Here is a 17,896-nt window from a genome sequence, read left to right as displayed (position 1 = left end):
TGCAGGAGGCGAAAGAGTTTACTCTACCGTTTAAACCTGCAAGTGGTTTAAAAATGCGCTTAAAACGTTGATTTGTCACGGTAAGCGACATTTTCCTACACAAAAGTTCATTTCTGCACAATTTTGCGGGGGAAAAGTCCATTGTCAATAGAGTAGCAGTACTGGGTAAATTGTTGCCTGTTACTGATTCGACTGATACGTGACAAAAAAACTGTAGTTAGGAATGTAACATAATTGGACTACTTTTGGATTACTTTTAGATTACTTTTGACCTAACCCGTTTATCGCATTGATTTAAATAGCATTATGTTGTACAATATTGATATAAAAAAAAGATACAAAGAGAAAGAAAATAATATATAATATCTAAAATATTTTATTTGTTTACATGCGTGTCATGTGACCATTCACCTGCATCAGAGGACCGTGAACATGCAAATGTGTTACTTAATTATTGTTACCTTGTTACCATAAAATCATAGGGGGTACTTGCTATTGTGTGAATAAAATATAATTGTGTAATCAAATCAACAACAACAACAACAAAAAACTGTAGTTTGATAAGTATTTTCAAATGTAATTTAATTACAAGTACTTCAAATACTTTGGAATCTGATTACATAATCAACATTACATGTAATCAGTTACTAGCCAGTGCTGGTAGCGATGTGTATAGCAACTCAAACAGCTTTCTTTGGGTCAACGCAGCAAATTCTCTCGACCAATATGATCTTTTTGAAATCTGCAAGTGGAAACATGAAATTCCCAAGACTTTCCTATTGAAATCACTTGAATTTGCATATAAAATTCATCCAAACAATGGTAAATAAAGAAATGTAAGTGATTTTTTTTCTAGCATAAAACATCCATTCGCAAAAGCTTAGTGAAACTCAGAACTCACTTTTAAATAAAGCAGCTTTTTGTGGGTCAACATGGCAAACTCCCATGCTGCTTTGAATCTGATGCGAAGTCTGCAAAATCTGAAATTCCAGAAGACCTAGATTCCTATAGGAACGACTGGATTTCGCCTGGAAAAATTCACCAAATAACCATACATGTAACCGCACCTTAATAAACAGCCACGCTTTTTCCATTTGTCTCCATTGATGTTCCTCATAGCTGCTTCCAAATAAGTACCGTATTTTTCGGACTATAAGTCGCACCTGAGTATAAGTCGCATCAGTCCAAAATTACATCATGATGAGGAAAAAAAACATATATAAGTCGCACTGGACTATAAGTCGCATTTATTTAGAACCAAGAGAAAACATTACCGTCTACAGCCGCGAGAGGGCGCTCTATGTTTTCAGTGTAGACTACAGGAGCACTGAGCAGCATAGAGCGCCCTCTCGCGGCTGGAGACGGTAATGTTTTCTCTTGGATCATTTCTCTTGGTTCATTTCTCTCGGTTCATGTCAAATTAATTTTGATAAATAAGTCGCACCTGACTATAAGTCGCAGGACCAGCCAAACTATGAAAAAAGTGAGACTTATAGTCCGGAAAATATGGTAACAATGAACTGATCCTTGCCTTCCTCAGATACCCAGCCTCAGTCACAGCGTTGTCTCGCAGACAAGTTTTCGGGCTGAGTATAAATCCACCGCTGGCCCCACCGTCTTCCAGAAGCCTGTTAAGTTCCAGGTCGACATTACGTACACCGAGAGCACTGCGGCCACCAAGGAGAACGGCATCTATTCAGTCACCTTCACTCTGCTCTCAGGTAACCACAATCAAACCCGCTGCTAGCTATATATATATATAGCAATCTTTTAATCATAGCTGTTTTCTTCACTCTCAGACTCATCAATCATAAGATACATGTATATGTTCGGATTAATTTGGATTAAATCATTTATGTGGTTTCGGTTGTTTTTTTTGATTTATTATAAATTTATGAAAAATATAACAAATGAGTCATGTTTTGTTTGTGAAAACGTTTGTTTTGACATTGCCATCGCCTTGAGGAAACTTAATGGGCAAATAGATTTTTGCAGATATGTGATTATGAACATCTCTGACAGTCTTACTCTTAGTCTTGGCAGGAATTGTATTTGTGTCCTCTAAGGAACAGTGCTCACAAATATCTCCATTCAAGTCTAAGACCGAGCCAAATAGCCTTTTACACACTTATTATCCCATCAATACATTCCAGATCACAATAACAACATAAGATAAATAGGACGCCTAAAAATGCATTCATATTTCGTCTAATGCATCATTCTCCCTTATTTTCTGCCATTAATATCCATTACATCTCCAGATGATAGCGCCAGCAGCAGCTCGTATCCACTACAGCACGCAGGATGTTAAATAATGTCATTGTCCACCTAACAGAGAGAAGAAAGACTGCAAGATACAAGTAGTTTCACAATAAATGAACTAAAAGGCTCCAATTGTTTTGTGTGTGGAGCGTTTCTCACTAGAAAGCAAACCAAGTGCATGAGTAGTCCATTATTTGTTTTAAGGAAACTCCGTTCTAACGGTTTCAAAATGTCAACAGGGTTGACATGTGACCTGTTACACTGTATTGTAGGTCCAAGCCGGCGTTTCAAGCGGGTGGTAGAAACGATTCAGGCGCAGTTGTTAAGCACACACGACCAGCCCGGAGTCCAGCAGCTGTCTGGTGAGTATATATCCCCCCATCCCTTCCCCGACTCCGTCCCGAACCCCCCCGATCCCTCTCATGCCTGTTTATACCCCTCCTCCATCATGCATGTCCCTCGTCCACAGCACACCACAACACAGCATCACAGTATTCTCCACATGATCCCACCCTAAAGCAATCCCCCTTCAGACACTAGAAAAGATGGGGAGTTTTCCAGTTCGTGGTGAATCCCTTCGGCCACACCGCTGCTCCCATTTCTCAGACGCCATTAAAGGGAGATTTCCCCAACAGCTCTCCAAATGTGGGTACCTCAGCTTCATGATTTCTTGTTTTGAGAGACGGTGTCTCTGTTGGATGACTGATCTGGGCTGGTTATGTAAAGGTTCCGCTACCGTTTTAGGTCGGGATAGCCCTAAAAGTGGAATCCTGCTGTCTCACCATCAATTATTTTGCTAAACCAATCAGATCACAGAAGATACAAATCAGGGGCATCACTATAAAATACCAAGTTTTGGGAAATTCTTTCTTCTGTACATGTCCTCTGTTTCCTTGAACTATCCAGAGCTTCAAAGATGAACGTCTGATTTTATTGATTTATTTTTTCAGAGGAGAAACAAAAAGAAAAGGCACTTTTCCATCTTATTCTCCATCCCCCCTTGAACATCCTCTCTTCTTGACACATGATAACAGCTCCACATAGTGGTCCGTTAGGTGAGCAACAGCATTTAATAGACAAAACCAATGCATATAACCCAACTTTTGAGTTTTTCAAATGCACACCAATGCAGATTGTTTCAGTAACTACTGGTAATGGATCTCCACAGACAGTATTTGAAGCAAAAATTAAAGAAAAAGTTAAGGTTTTATTTTAGAAATGTCATGCCTTCCATTCTGAGGAAGAAATTAGTGTCTGCTTCGTTTCTAATGGTTCTTGATTATGGGACATAGTTTTTGCTGCTCAGTTATTATGACTTATTATTGGTTCAGTTATTATTAATTATAAATGCAATAAAAAAAACAATGATTCTTTGATGAATTGAAAGTTCAAAAGAACATTTATTTGAAATATAACATTGTTCATGTCTTTATGGTCACTTTTGACCATTTTTCTTTTTCAGTTCAATAAAAGAAGATGATGCATTTTCTAAAATAAAAATATATGTAATCATTTATTATTCTTTTTATAAATAATGAAAACCTGAAATGATAAGAAGTGTTTCTTGAGTAATAAATCAGCATGTTAGAAGGATCATGTAACAATAAAGATTGGAGTAATGACTAATGATATATATATATATATATATATATATATATATATATATATATATTAATGTTTCAATATTACATTTTAAATTGTATTATTCCACTAATTAAACTTTTTAATCAAACTGTTTCGCTCATAATACTATTTATTTCATGGAAAATATAGTAAACAAAAACAAAATTTATTAATTTTTGCCAATGCTATTTCGGACCCTACTGTATATGCACACGTATTAGTAACTACTTCCAGTGTTTATCAAGTAGCATTTAATAATGAGAGTGTCAAGTGTTTGTTGCTGCCAGTTTGAGGAGGTTTCACGGTGTGTTGGGTAACAGAAAGAAATCCCAGACCATCTGAAGAAAATAGATCCTTGCTTTGGCTCCTCCTGTCGTCCTTCTCTTTTCCCACCCCACTTTCTTTCACTGTCTTTCTTTCTTTCTCCTTTGCTCTCAGCTCGTCACATTCATTCACTCTGTGTCTCATTCAGGACTGTATGACTCACTACTGCACTGCAGATGAATGGCACACACACACTGCAGTCAGAATACACTCACCGCTCCAGAAATAAACACTTCGATTGCCCATTTAGTTGTGTTATTTTGTGTAGGTGGTTGTGGTTTTCTATGTGTATGCAAATACCTAGCCTCCTAATGTCCTTTAGTTTCGTGAAAAGTATCTTTATTCCAAACAAGTATAATTATCCGCATAAACTCATCTAATAACCACCCAACCAAAGCCTTCTTGCCTTTAATGAAGTCTAGATGAAGACATCTGGCCCCATGCTTGTTAATTGGAAATTGCTCATTTGCTTCAAATAATGCTTCATCATAACAAGCAAGATGAAGAACCTACACAGCGAATCTAATGAGCTAATGCGCTGATCCAATTTATAAACCAAAAAACATTTTTTTTTTTTTTAGGCTGCGCTATTTGTGATAGTTTTGTCTGCTGTCATTACGCATGTTTCTCTCTCACAGAGAACTCTCAGTGTGTTGCGGAAACTGACAAAGATTTTAAGGTGTTACTGTGTTAAATACACCAATCTTGTGGCACAATAAGAGTGGCCCAAAGAGTGTTAAGACACTTGAGTCACACTTAAAGATGTCATTGCTTTAGATACCTAATGAGAATTTGCTGAAAACGCGCACACCCTCAAGCCATCCAAGACGTAGATGAGTTTGTTTCTTCATCAGATTGTAGGAATGTAGCATAGCATCACTTGATCACCAGTGGATTCTCTGCAGTGAATGGGTGCCGTCAGAATGAGAGTCCAAACAGCTGATAAGAACATCACAATAATCCTCAAGCAATCCACACCACTCCAGTCCATCAGTTAATGGCTTGTGAAGTGAAAACCTGGACGTCTGTAAGAAACAAATCCGCAATTAAGTCATTTTTCAACTTCAAACCATTGTTTCTGGGTAAAATATGAGTTCATAATCCATAATATTGTTTTCTCCAGTGAAAAAGTCATGTAATCTGAATCAGGAGAGAAATATGCACAGATCAATCATTAACCAGAACAGTCCAAAACAGTTCTAAACCAATATTTGAGTGGATTTTGATGTGAGAGACAACAGGAGATGGACTTTATCACTGGAGGAAGCATTATTATGGATTATGGTCTCTTATTTTGAGAATAGATTTGTTTCTTACAAACATATACAGTAGCTTTTCTCTTCACAAGCCATTAACCGATGGACTGGAGTGGTGTGGATTGCTTGAGGATTATTGTGATGTTTTTATCAGCTGTTTGGACTCTAATTCTGACGGCACCCATTCACTGCAGAGGATCCATTGATGAAACAGTGATGTATTGCTACATTTCTCCAGACCTGATTCAATGTACAAAGAAAATAGAAACTGAGAGTATTGATATAATTAACCATGATTCATTTTGGAATTAATTCGATTATTTAAATACATTTATAATTATTTATTGATTAATTTAAGTACTTTTAAGTCATCCTATGGCCCGCTTGGAAGTCTACTGAGCCCCCTCTCAAAGAGCCACTAGTTTAATGCACTTATGTTTATTTTAGGGATAGTTCACACAAAATAAAGATTCTAACATCATACTTTGTTCTGCAGACATAAGGGTGAATAAAAAATGTTTTGGTGAACTAACTGGTGTCCAAAAACTTTTTGGGGTCACTAAACTACTTTATCACCCACACTGCCTTTTATTTGATCATATATAAATCTGTGATAATCACAGCACATGTAATGATGCATGCCCTGTAGATTACATCCCACTTTAAGTGCACCCAACCACAAAAATACCCTTTCACGTGTAATGTAATTGAACCAGTGAGCGCAGCACAATGCTTTTTGGTTTAGGTTTGGTGTACACTTGGAATACAAGCTGTTAAACCGAGCACAACATAAACTGGCTGTTACCTTCTTAGTGTGTCTCTGGCTTATGAATCTGTTCTTAGTTTCTTAGTTATGTGAGTCAAACAGACAAGGCTGTGCATGTACACTAGAGGCTCTGATGTGCCCCCAAATGTTCAAATGATCCCCACATCGCTGACTGAGTGCCCGTTTGTGTAAGTTTGCAGGTTTACATGTGTATTTATGAGTTTGGAAACATCCTAAACCAAGTACACTAAAAGGTCTTTTTTTACAGTCAGAGTTAGCTCAAGGCTAGTCTTAGCCTCATATTCACAGACCGTCTGCTGCATATTCAGATTAAAAACTTGCAGTTGCAAGAAAAAAAGTCAGCATTGTGAGATAAAAAGTTGTAATTACCTTTTATATATTTTTTAATCTGTGTTGGTATTATTATAATTGATTTAAAGAAATAATTGCTACATGTTAACTCAGAATTGCGAGAAAGAGGAAAAAAGACAGAATACTGAGTTTATATCTCGCAATTCTGAGGAAGTCCTGATGTATTTTAGATGAAGAAAGTTTCCAAAAAAAAAAAAGAAAATCTAATAATTGCGCAGTGGTCTCTGTGTATGGACTCTGGTGAAGGAAATGTTTGTAGACATTGCAGTCTTTCATCAAAAAAATGTAATGAACATAATCATAAAAACAAGGCTGAACATAGAGAACTTTATTTATTGATATCTATGGTGTATAATTGAACTGGACAGATGAGACTTTATAGACTTATGTGACTTTTAGGAGTGAGCAGAATGACAATTAAAGGCTACATTGTACCCATGTGTGGGTTTCCTGACTGATCTACATCTCATTCTCTCTGCAGTGACAGATGTAGAGATGCCACATCGCTTCTCTCATTAATTTAGAGCTTTTTCTAATTATCTAGCCTTTCTCATGCCGGCTATATAAAGCCATGTGCCTCGCCCCTACCAGGGCTAAAACCATCTTTAATATCAACATGAAATCAAGATCAACTCTCTTTACTTACTTAATACATGTTCCTGGTTTTGTTTCAAATTATTTCTATATTATTACTCAATAAAAACATTTGTGTAAAATGGGTTGCAGATACTGTTTCATGTTGACTTTAAGGAGATTCTGCATAATTAAGGGCGTGGCCACTTGAGTGACAGGTGGATTGCCGCTGCCGTATCTGCAGTCGCGCTAGGTGGGCGTGGTTTCAGCAACCAGCTCTTGCTTCTTCGGTCACAGGCAATACATCCATGTTTTTATACAGTCTATGGTAATACTCGAAAATAAATCTTTAAATCCTTGCAAAATGGATTGCAAATGGTGTATCGCGTTGACATTAAGATGGTAGCTTTGTTTTGAAAAATGGTAGTTGGTTTGTAGTTTGTTCTCGCTGTTGGCCATCTCATTCTAGCTATTGGCGACCTGGGTAAGCTGGTCAACCAACTTGGTTAAGGATGTTACTGGAGAAAAAAGGGGGAAATAACATTAAAGTTAGTCAAGTTTCTGTTGGAACGTGATCGCTGGGATTTTTCTGGTCCAAAAGTGTTAATGTGGTTGACTAGCTATTGGAAACCTAGTTGAAATTGGGCCGGAAAGCCAAGATAAGCATATTTTTCGGAGTCAAGGTGGTTTATCTGGTCCAGTATGGTCTACCAGTTTAGCCAGGTGCCCATCTTTTGGTAGTCCAGCTTATCAATCTAAACTACAGCTAATTATTTTGTTGTTCTCTTGCTCAACTCATTACGCATAGCACTAGCAACATTATGGTTATGTTTTCAATTTCCAGAAAAGACATCCTGGTGAAATATTGTAGCTATTGGCCAGCTTAGTCCTGACATTTCCCCTCTTTCTCTCTCTTCCCCTTTCTGTCCACTTCTCCTCGTGTGAACCCATTGTTCATTTCTCTATTTGTTCTCTTTTCTTCCTTTTCTTCCTGTCTGTGTACCTAGGCAGCCCATTGAGTAACTTCTTTGACGTAATTAAACAACTTTTTTCAGACGAGAAGAACGGCCACGTGCCTCTTCCACCTGGCGCGCCCAACAGACACCCACCTAACACCCGTCACCACGGCCCTCAGCCTAGTGACTCTAAATGCCCAGCGGGCAATCCCAGGGACAGTGCCAAGCCGGTGGCATCCATTGGGACACAGGAGCAGCCCTAAAACGTTACGTAGCAAAATAAAAGCACTCAAAAATGAACATGCCCTTACAATTGATGGAATTTATATTTGGAGAAAATTTTGTATAATGGAATAACTGTTCAAAAACAAATTATGACACAAATCCCGACACATTTGCCCTTTCACCGTCCCTGCCATGTCGTTGTGCCAGCCCCTACCCAAACCCCTGTTGTTTCTTCCCCAGATGTTTTTATGTCTTTACTGTTTTCCTCACCTTTGTGATGGCTTGTCTTTGCTGCTAGGAATTATCCAGAAAATGTATTAAAACTCCGCCCCCCCACTTCCCTGCACATCCTGAGACGGACATTTATTGACAGACGGCACTTTTCATGATGAACAAGCAGGTTACCAAGGAGAGGGACGCTTCATCCTTCCTCAAACTCTTCCCTTCCCGCTCTGTTGTCTCCAAGGACCAAATACGAATACCCAGACTTTGTTCCCACTCAACCTGCGTGCACCCCTGCCATCATCTCAGCTCCTCAACCTGTTAAAATGGTTGACCAGCCAGTGGTAACCAGCTGCACCAACAGGCTCTGTTCCAAAACGTAGTGAGCTGCCTCTAAGATACCTCACTCTGATCAAATGATAAGACAGCCCCTTAATGCAATGCACCACATTTAGTAAAAAATGGCGTTAAAGATGGCAAAGAAAGCACTCTTTGTGCTTTAATTAAAATAAGGACTATTTTACCCAGTTTTTGTATGTTATTTATTTTGTTGTCCAATAAAGTATGGATCTGTTAGCATAGCAACATGCTAACATTAAACTCTGTTGAAATCAATTGAACATTGAGTCTCTCTTTGCAGTTGTTAGCTTAGCAACATGCAACTGATGTCAGTTGAGAATTGAGTTTCTAGTTCACAGACAGTACTTCAGGACTGTCATTTGTGTCACACAAACCTCTCTTCTGCTGGGGCTGGTGCTGGAACTGGAGTCAGCACTTGTTCAGAACTGGCTCACACTTCCTCTGGCAGTGAGCAGAACCCTCTCCATCACTGGTCCAGGATTTTTTTGAGTGGAAAACAGTTGGGCTCCGGCTCTGGCACCAGCCCCGGTGGAAAAGCGGTAAGAGAGCTGAAGAGTGTTTCATATAAGTTGTTAGCTTGGCAATATGCTAATGGCAGACTCTACTGAAATCAATGAATAATCAAGTCTGACATTTTACATCCCATTCTGACTTTTTTTTTTTTAATCGAAGAATTCAGATTTTATTTGAAAAAAGTTCAGATTTGAGAGACATAAACTCAGAATTGTGAGATGAAAACTTGCAACTCTGAGAAGAAAACTCCAAATTGCAAGAAAAAAAAAAAAAGTTTTAAAAGTGGCAAATATCTTTTTGATTTTATGGCTGAAAAAAACAAAACACAATTCTGACTTTTTTTCTTGCAATTCTGAGTTTATATCTCACAATTCAGATGTTTATTCTCAGAATTTTTTGTTTCTATTTCGCAATTGCAAGTTTTAAACTCATAATACGACCTTTTCTCAAAATGCGAGTTTATATCTCACAGTTCTGACTTTTTTCAGAATTGAGTTCAAGACCAGTTTGTGAGATATAAACTCTAAATTGTGTAAAAAGTGAGAATTGTGATATCAAAAGACACAATAACCTTTTTACTTTTGACGGAAATATGCTTCCTTCATGAAGTGCGTTACTTATGAGGTTACGATTCAGGAAACCTGGTGCACAATTTTTTGGCTTGATTTTGCAAAGAGACTTTCTTTAAACAAAAGAGTCATAAAAGTGTGTATCATTCTTGAAATAATAAGGCAGCTTACTAGGTTTGGAACAGATTCACACTTAAAATACTAGACATAAGCACACACTCACAACTCTAGGATGTTTGCAAAAAAAATGGAAACAAACTGAGAAGGAAAAGATGAGAGAAGTTTGAGAGCTTTTCGTGGAGGATGTGGACTTTTCCAAACTGTTTCCATTTGCGCTCTCTTTTATTTATTAATGACTTTATGTTTGGAGAACATCACTTGATCTGAAATCATTGCTGCAAAAGGACTGAAACATGGATTTCAGTGAGTTTGGGACTTGGGTTGGGGTGGGGGGGAATAGTGCTGAATGAATTTATTCTAATGAATGAATCTCTGTTGTACAGATTTAACATAATTATGTACAAATAAAATGTCTAGATGTGACACTAGCTTTAGTTCGGTTGTAGAGTCAGATTTGAAATCTTGTGTTGTCTTTATTTAATTATTCTTTAACCCTTGTAATTCTCTATTTATTATGTGATGGAACCATTTGTTTCATTTAATCAATTTCAACACTGAAATGCAGTTTGATTTGTCCGTTTTATTTTAATTAATTTTTTTCCTGGTCATTTCATCATGTATGCTACCAGCAGGATTGTTTTTTTTTATATGTGTGTGTGTGGATATTTTTGTATTTTTCCTTCTGTTTTTATCTCTGTCTTTATTTATTGTCATCTAATTATATATGAGAACTTGAATGTTATTTATGACAATAATGTGTTTGTATCAGGGCAACACAATTTTGTTAGTTTAAAGAAACTTTCTAATGTCTTGATTTGTAAAAGTACCGTGGACTTCAGAAGAGATCAAAATATTATGTTAAAACAGATGAACCACAAAAAAAATCTAATTTAACAGTAATTTAAGAATGTAGTTTAGCCTCTATGGGGAGGAAATGAACGTCTTGATATCAATGTCAGCTTCATATCATTGTTTGTGTACAATGGATGACAAAAAAAAAGCTGTTCTTGGATCAGTTTTACTGTAAATATGGTATGGTGGCCTTCGGGAAGCTCAAAGGCCATTCCTGCTCTTTGCTTTTGACGTATTGCTGTGTGCATGCACGCATTTTCTTTGCATGGCTTAGGCGTAACAATTCTCAGAAATCACGCTATTTTCTCAGAACTGTTTTTCTTACAATGTTTAATGAAAAAGAAAAAAGACCCCCCCCCCCCCCCAATTTTTGTTCTGTTCCTGGTTTCCTGTCATATGGTATTTTTGTTTAGTTTTTTGTACGCTGTGAGCGAGCAACGCTCATTTGCAGTGTCTACATGGTAGGCTATCTGTTTATAAAATGCTTCCTTTTATATGTACCATGTACCTCGATCAAGAAGGTTTTGGATTTTCACGGCCCCCTGTTTACAGACAGCTTGTTTAAATGAAACAATAAAGCAATACTTGTTGTTAACTTTCCTATTTTATACAGTTATAAAGCAAAACTTAATGAAAAAAAAACTTAATGTCCATGCAGAGCAGGAACATGCATTTAAAGTTGTAAAATTCCCCTTGTATCATAACTGTGAGCAATTTCAAAGAGAAAAATGAAACAATAAACTCATTCAATTAATAGGATGATAGTGTGTGTTCATGTTTTTATGTTACTGAGTGGATCAGTAAAACATATAGGCCTATACAAAAATACTTTGTATGCACACAGAATTGCTGATTTTTATGATTTATCCTAATTGGTGGATTGATTTAGGCTAATTAATCTGTTTAATATTAACATGTCATATATTATTTATATATATATATATATATATATAAATAAATATATTATTTATGTCATATATTATTTTTTTTATTGTCCAGTTGTCATTGTCTTTAAAGGTCTAAAACATTTAGGCTAATTAAATTCAAATAATATTATAAATATTATCAAATACATAAATGTTGTTGTATTTTGTTAATATATTTTTTTACTTTTATACTTTGAAATTCCGTTTGTGCCAGATATTAATACAACAGTTAGTCCTCGAATTTGATTGGCCGAGCACTTCCGCTTCGCGAGCGCTGACAGCCGCACTGGGACTTTTCACTGTTTGTATCACTCCGCTGCTCCATGTCGTTTTCCAAACAAATTCGAGGCCTCGACACGCGATAAGGTAAGTTTTCAGGTTTTTTTAAGTTTATGTTCTTTAGCCAGCTACAAGGCCATATTAAAATGTTTAATTAGAGTTAATATATCATTGGGCATCGCTTTTATAGCAGCGATTAATTGGGAGGGGATAATTACCTCAGACCTTGAGGAAGCAAGAACGTTCAAACTGTGAACACAGTAAACTCAGTGTATTCTATGACAATGATCGTGTAAATCAATATGTATTTTGAATGATGTTTTAATAGTTTATATTGTAGGGGTGCACGATTAATATCGGCCAGTAATTAATGCGCATCTCGTCGGTGCAGAGAGAGTCCGCCTGCAAGCTTTTCTGATTGGTTGTGGTTGATTGTTGCTTCTTGTCTGTTTTTGGTTTTAAGCAGTGATGGACGAAGTACATAAATCAAGTACTTGAGTAAAAGTACAGATTAAAAATAATAAAATATTACTCCAGTAAGAGTAAAAGTACTCCTTTTTCATTTTTACTCAAGTGAAAGTAAAAAGTAGGCCTACTCTATTTTTTATGTACTTAAGTAAAAAAGTACTGAAAGATAGATGTTTGCAATTTTATATAGGCTACTTAATTTAATTTTATATTAGCACATAGCCTATTTTTTTTATAATCCTACTGCTCAAAATACCTGGGATTTTTTCCAAAATAAACACTATATGGAGTCAAGATATATTTTTGTTGTTGATATGGACTACACTGATGAGAGTAATGTTCACTGTGAAGCTTACACTGTGATGTACCTGAGAGAAAACAGAGATGACCATCTGATCTTCACCAGTAAGAACAAAATATTTTAAAGTTTTGTTTTACAGAACATCACAGCTATATATGACATGATAATAAGGCCTGAAGTTAGGAAGAACATTTTAAAGAAAATATAATTATATTTTCATAATCATTTTTTCCTTCTCAAACCTTGTCTGTGGTTTAAAAACACCCATGGCCAAACAGGGTGCATCTCTTCCCACTTTGATAATTACTGTAGTTACCGTGTTCTGAACATCACATCCTTTCTTTTCTACCCAAATGTAACCTGTATATATATATATATATATATATATATATATATATATATATATATATATATATATATATATATATAGGTGGTTGAATAAAAATATTTGGACATTATTTATAAAAAAAAAATGACATCAACTTAGCACCAGCAAGCTTGTTAGCTAGACAGTTAGCATCAGCTAACAAGATTTACTTCAGTACGGTTATGAATAAACATTCATGTCTGTCTACTCGTCTAGTTAATCCAAACAATATACATATATATAACGTTACTGTTGATAAACAATATAAAAACAGACGTCACATAGGACATGGATGGTATTATTTTAATAAAACTGTTAACATAATGGCAGCGGGGAATTTGAACGTGCATGAGTTATTGTATTTAATCTGTGTTATTTAAAAAAAAAAATTTTTCTTTACCTAAAATTTATGTCTGCATCGTCTGCACTGGAGCATTTCAGTGGGCTTAAATAGATCACTCTTTACAACGGATTTAGTTCCCAAACAACTGACAGTTTTGACCTAAATATTATTTTCAGTTACAATAATTAATCCAAAATTTCGACATTAATAACTTACTTTAGCAACATCAGAAGCACATGCGCTCACAAGATCTCCCGGTTCTTACTTCTGGGGACTCGCACTAAACGGTTCATTTGAATCAGTGAATGGTTGACTCCAGAACAGCTGCAATCGGATCATTCTAATTCGTAACGAATCGTTTGGTGTGATTCGCGATCCGATTTAAACGTTTATTTTGAAAAGACTCAGTTCGTTCATGATGAATCAGACACCACTTCTGCGTGTCGGAGCACGTGATATATTATAGGGAGTAACGATATGTTTTATGAAATGTAGTGAAGTTAAAAGTACGATTTTATGCTCTGGAATGTAGTGAAGTAAAAGTTACTCAAAATAAAACTACTCCAGTAAAGTACAGATACTTGAAAAATGTACTTAAGTTCAGTAACGAAGTAAAGCTACTCCGTTACTGTCTACCACTGGTTCTCAGATGTAGCTTAAAGCATAAATGGTGGGGATTTTAGTCGTTGTTTCTGCAGGTGTATTGTTATGCCAGTAGATAGCGCCAAATATTGTTTTTATATATTTATTTTTTGTGAATCGTGAGTCTGAATCATTTACTCTGATTCGTTACTCTGATGATAACTGATTCGTTCTAAACTTGAATCATTCAGGAGCCATCCACTGCACCATTATTAGTATCACCAAAGTCCCTTTAAAGGTGCAATAGGTGATTGTCCTCAGAATTTTTTTTTTTCGTTATGCTGTTTGAAAGTCTCTTCACAAGTGGTATAAATGTATTTATCTCTGTTTATAATTTCTGTGTAAGGTGTAGGACCAAGAAATGTTTGTCCAATCAAAATGCTCGGTCTGAGTGTTTTAACTGGCTTTCCTACCTGCCTGTCAACCTATGTATCTGCATACCTCTGTGCACCCTCTTCGCGCAGACAGGATTCGTCATCGGCGCAGCCTGTGCAGACAGAGCGAGAATGGCAGACATCAACCTGATCTTCCTTCCTAGTACTGTAGTACTTTTAAAGTTTTCTTGCCAGTGAATGACATGATGTAGCCCAGCGGTTCCCAATTCCAGTCCTCATTTTTTTTTTTTATTTCTCGATTAGTTAACACACCCGATTGGGAACTGCTGATGTAGCCTACTGTTGTAATGTTCTAGGGCTGTCACTTTTGAGAAAAATAAAATTCGAACGGATATCGAATATCATGCAATGTATTCTAATATAATCGACTATCTACGTGGCCACTCCAAAAATTGTTTTGGTCTATAAAATTTATTTTGCCCTTCATGACAAATGTGAGGGGGATACATTTTTTTTTTATAACTCATCCGTTTAAATTATATTAAGCCTTAAAGTTCTGCATAGTTAAGGGCGTGGCCACTTGAGTGACAGGTAAATTGGCGCTGCTGAAACTGCTGTTGAGCTAAGTGGGCGTGGCTTCAGCACTACAGTGATACAGCACTGAAGTGATACAGCATTGTACTTGCACTACTGCTTTAATTTAATACCGCGTAGCATATTTTGCAAATAACTTCGTTGCCCTTTCTCTCAAATAGGCATACTTTTCGCTCGTTTCTTTTGGCTTGTTCAGTTAAATATGTCTGCAGGCGTGTGGTTGCGTGTGTCAATGCGCCCAGTGAGTTCACACACACACACACACACACACAAACCCACACAGTCGCGCACACATCGTTTTCTCCTTTTTTCCAAAGCGCTCGGGCAGCTGCGCTCCTGAGGCGTCAGTTGTTGCTAAGCATCCATCAGCTGCAATCTCCTTTACAACAAGGACATTTCAGCAATAGATTTCCACCACTGAAAAACCCTTGCTGTAACTCTGTTACAAGATTTATTTTCGAAGAAAAGTAAAAAACTCTGCAGTGTTTCACCCCGAAGGAAGCAGATTGAGTTGGTTCTTTTCAAATGACCTGGTGCGCTTGCATCATTCTGAAAAGCTGAGATGGTTTTAACTAGATGCTGTGCGGACATGCCTGGAAAAACTATGTCCTTGTTTTTATACAGTTTATGATTACAACGTTATGTGATCATAGTTATTAATGTACTGCATTTCAGTTTTGAGCTCTGCGCGCTGAAGATGACGTGTAGAATGAAGAAGCAGGTTTTTAATCAATGGGATTTAACTAATCATTTATCTTATATAAAATGAATTATTTATACAACATAACGTTAATATTACGACTTGTAGTCTATCTGCAAAAATGAACTTAATGCACTTTGCGTGTGTCTTTGCAGCTCTGAATGAACTCCTTTTGTGTACGCGTTCTTCACACAACGTGCAGAAACACGGCAACTAAACTCTAAAACAGTGGTTCCCAACCTCGTTCCTGGAAGGCCCCCCAACGCTGCACTTTTTCTCTTTCATCTCTTTTTTGTCTGACACACCCATTTTTTTATTTTTTTTATTGCACTCAGGCAGGTAGGCTTTGTTCTATGCAGTTCTTTTGATAAAGGAAAACATTTTAAAGATATATTTCTAGATTTAACGTTATTTGTCATTGAGATATTTCAACTCAAAAGAAAAAAAGTATCAGCTTTATGCAAAGTGACCCACGTTTGGGTTTTGATCAATAAATGTTAAAATTTACAGTTTACTCAAGGAACAACTTTGAAATCCATTTATCTCTGTAAAAGCCATAAAAATTTAGATAACAAAAGGTTTGTAAAGAGCTAAAAACTTTATAAGGATATATATATATATTTATCAAGATATTTAATCAAAATGTTATGCTTATTAAACCAAAAAAAAAAAAACATGGTCATTTACACATGGTAACCCGTTTCTTTCATCTGAGTAAGCTCATGAACAGCCTAAGCATAAACTGGGCGACACAGGTAGTTTTTTTTGTTTGTTTTTTTGCCTCTTACCCTGATTTTGCGCGGCATAAATGCAATAACACGCTTTCTTGTCGGCTCATTGAAGTGTGATTGTGTGATATGAGACAGGAACGTGTCAGTGCAGATTTAAGCGCTTCTAGACAGACCAAACATTTTGCAGTAAAGAAAGAAGGAAATGTATCACAAAAGCTGACTTTTTCATGACTCAGAAAATGATGAAAGTGTTCTCATCTCATGCAGCAGACGTGGAAGTGGTTCAGTCAAAATAAAAGGATAATATGAGCTGGACATTTCGCGCCGACATGTTGCAAGCTTTATTTAACATCACAACTGACAAACATGGAATAATCGGGGTCAGATACGCAAATGGTTATATTTTGATGTCACTAAAGTGAAATAACTTGATGTATTAAAGTAATGTAAACGCAGCTTACTTGTGTTGTCAGGTTGCTGATGTGCATGTAAACGAGGAAACCTGGTTATTTTAATAAGCTGATATTTGTGAACTATTACCTTACTGGTGTGCATGTAAATGTGCTCAATGATGCTGTCCTCTTTCTAAAGTTTTATATATATATATATATATATAACCCTCCTGAAATTTGGCACAGGAATTTGGAATTAATAATAGAACATTTTTTGGACTTGAGTTCAGTTACTGATACTGTTATAGAAATATACCACAGCATCAAGAACTGCTGAAACCAACTTGTCGTGTGATCTCATGAGGAGACCCACTCTGTGGAATCAGTTTCTATTAGGCCAGAGACAGGACTGGTGTTATTCATTTCTGTTAAAAATAAATGAGCAGCATATAGCATATTTCTATGACAGTCTCACAAACCCCTGTGGTTTTATTCCCTTTAGGTGTTTGTGAATTCCCAGCCTGGTAAGCTGACATGTTAATTTGTATTCCCTTTTTTCTTTAGGAGTTAGAACTCGGTGCTCTGAATAACCAGAAGGTGGCAGCACAGTCTCATTTTTAAAGATTTGAAAAAACGTCAAATCTCCTTTTTCTGCGGTTAATTCTGCTAAAAAAAAAAAAATTCACACAGTACCATATTTTAAATATTTTGTGGGTAGATTGCACCAGTGTTGTGCAAAAAATATTTCTTTTTAGAAACTAATGGAATGTCAACTTGTTTGAGATGGGTCTTCTGTTGCTGTTTGGAAATAATTTTACGTACACG

At 36.5% G+C, this 17,896-nt stretch overlaps 1 protein-coding gene across 2 annotated transcripts in view; it reads left to right on the top strand.

The window, feature by feature from the left end:
* LOC113067114 (serine/threonine-protein kinase BRSK2-like) overlaps positions 1–11,744 on the top strand; it is a 57,661-nt gene extending 45,917 nt beyond the window's left edge. Inside the window, exons 14-16 of one of the 2 annotated variants that reach the window (XM_026239386.1) lie at positions 1,541–1,721; positions 2,535–2,624; positions 8,656–11,744. In XM_026239386.1, the coding sequence (XP_026095171.1) occupies positions 1,541–1,721; positions 2,535–2,624; positions 8,656–8,678 (294 nt within the window). In that variant the 3' untranslated portion in view covers positions 8,679–11,744. Of the gene's footprint in view, positions 1–1,540; positions 1,722–2,534; positions 2,625–2,731; positions 3,573–8,655 lie in introns of those variants that run through there. The other variant, XM_026239385.1, reaches the window with a different exon arrangement.
* Positions 11,745–17,896: the final 6,152 nt, after the last annotated feature.

This window comes from Carassius auratus, chromosome 50, assembly GCF_003368295.1.
Source record: "Carassius auratus strain Wakin chromosome 50, ASM336829v1, whole genome shotgun sequence".
Classification (NCBI taxonomy): Eukaryota; Metazoa; Chordata; class Actinopteri; order Cypriniformes; family Cyprinidae; genus Carassius; species Carassius auratus.
This window is presented reverse-complemented; position numbering and strand designations above follow the sequence as displayed.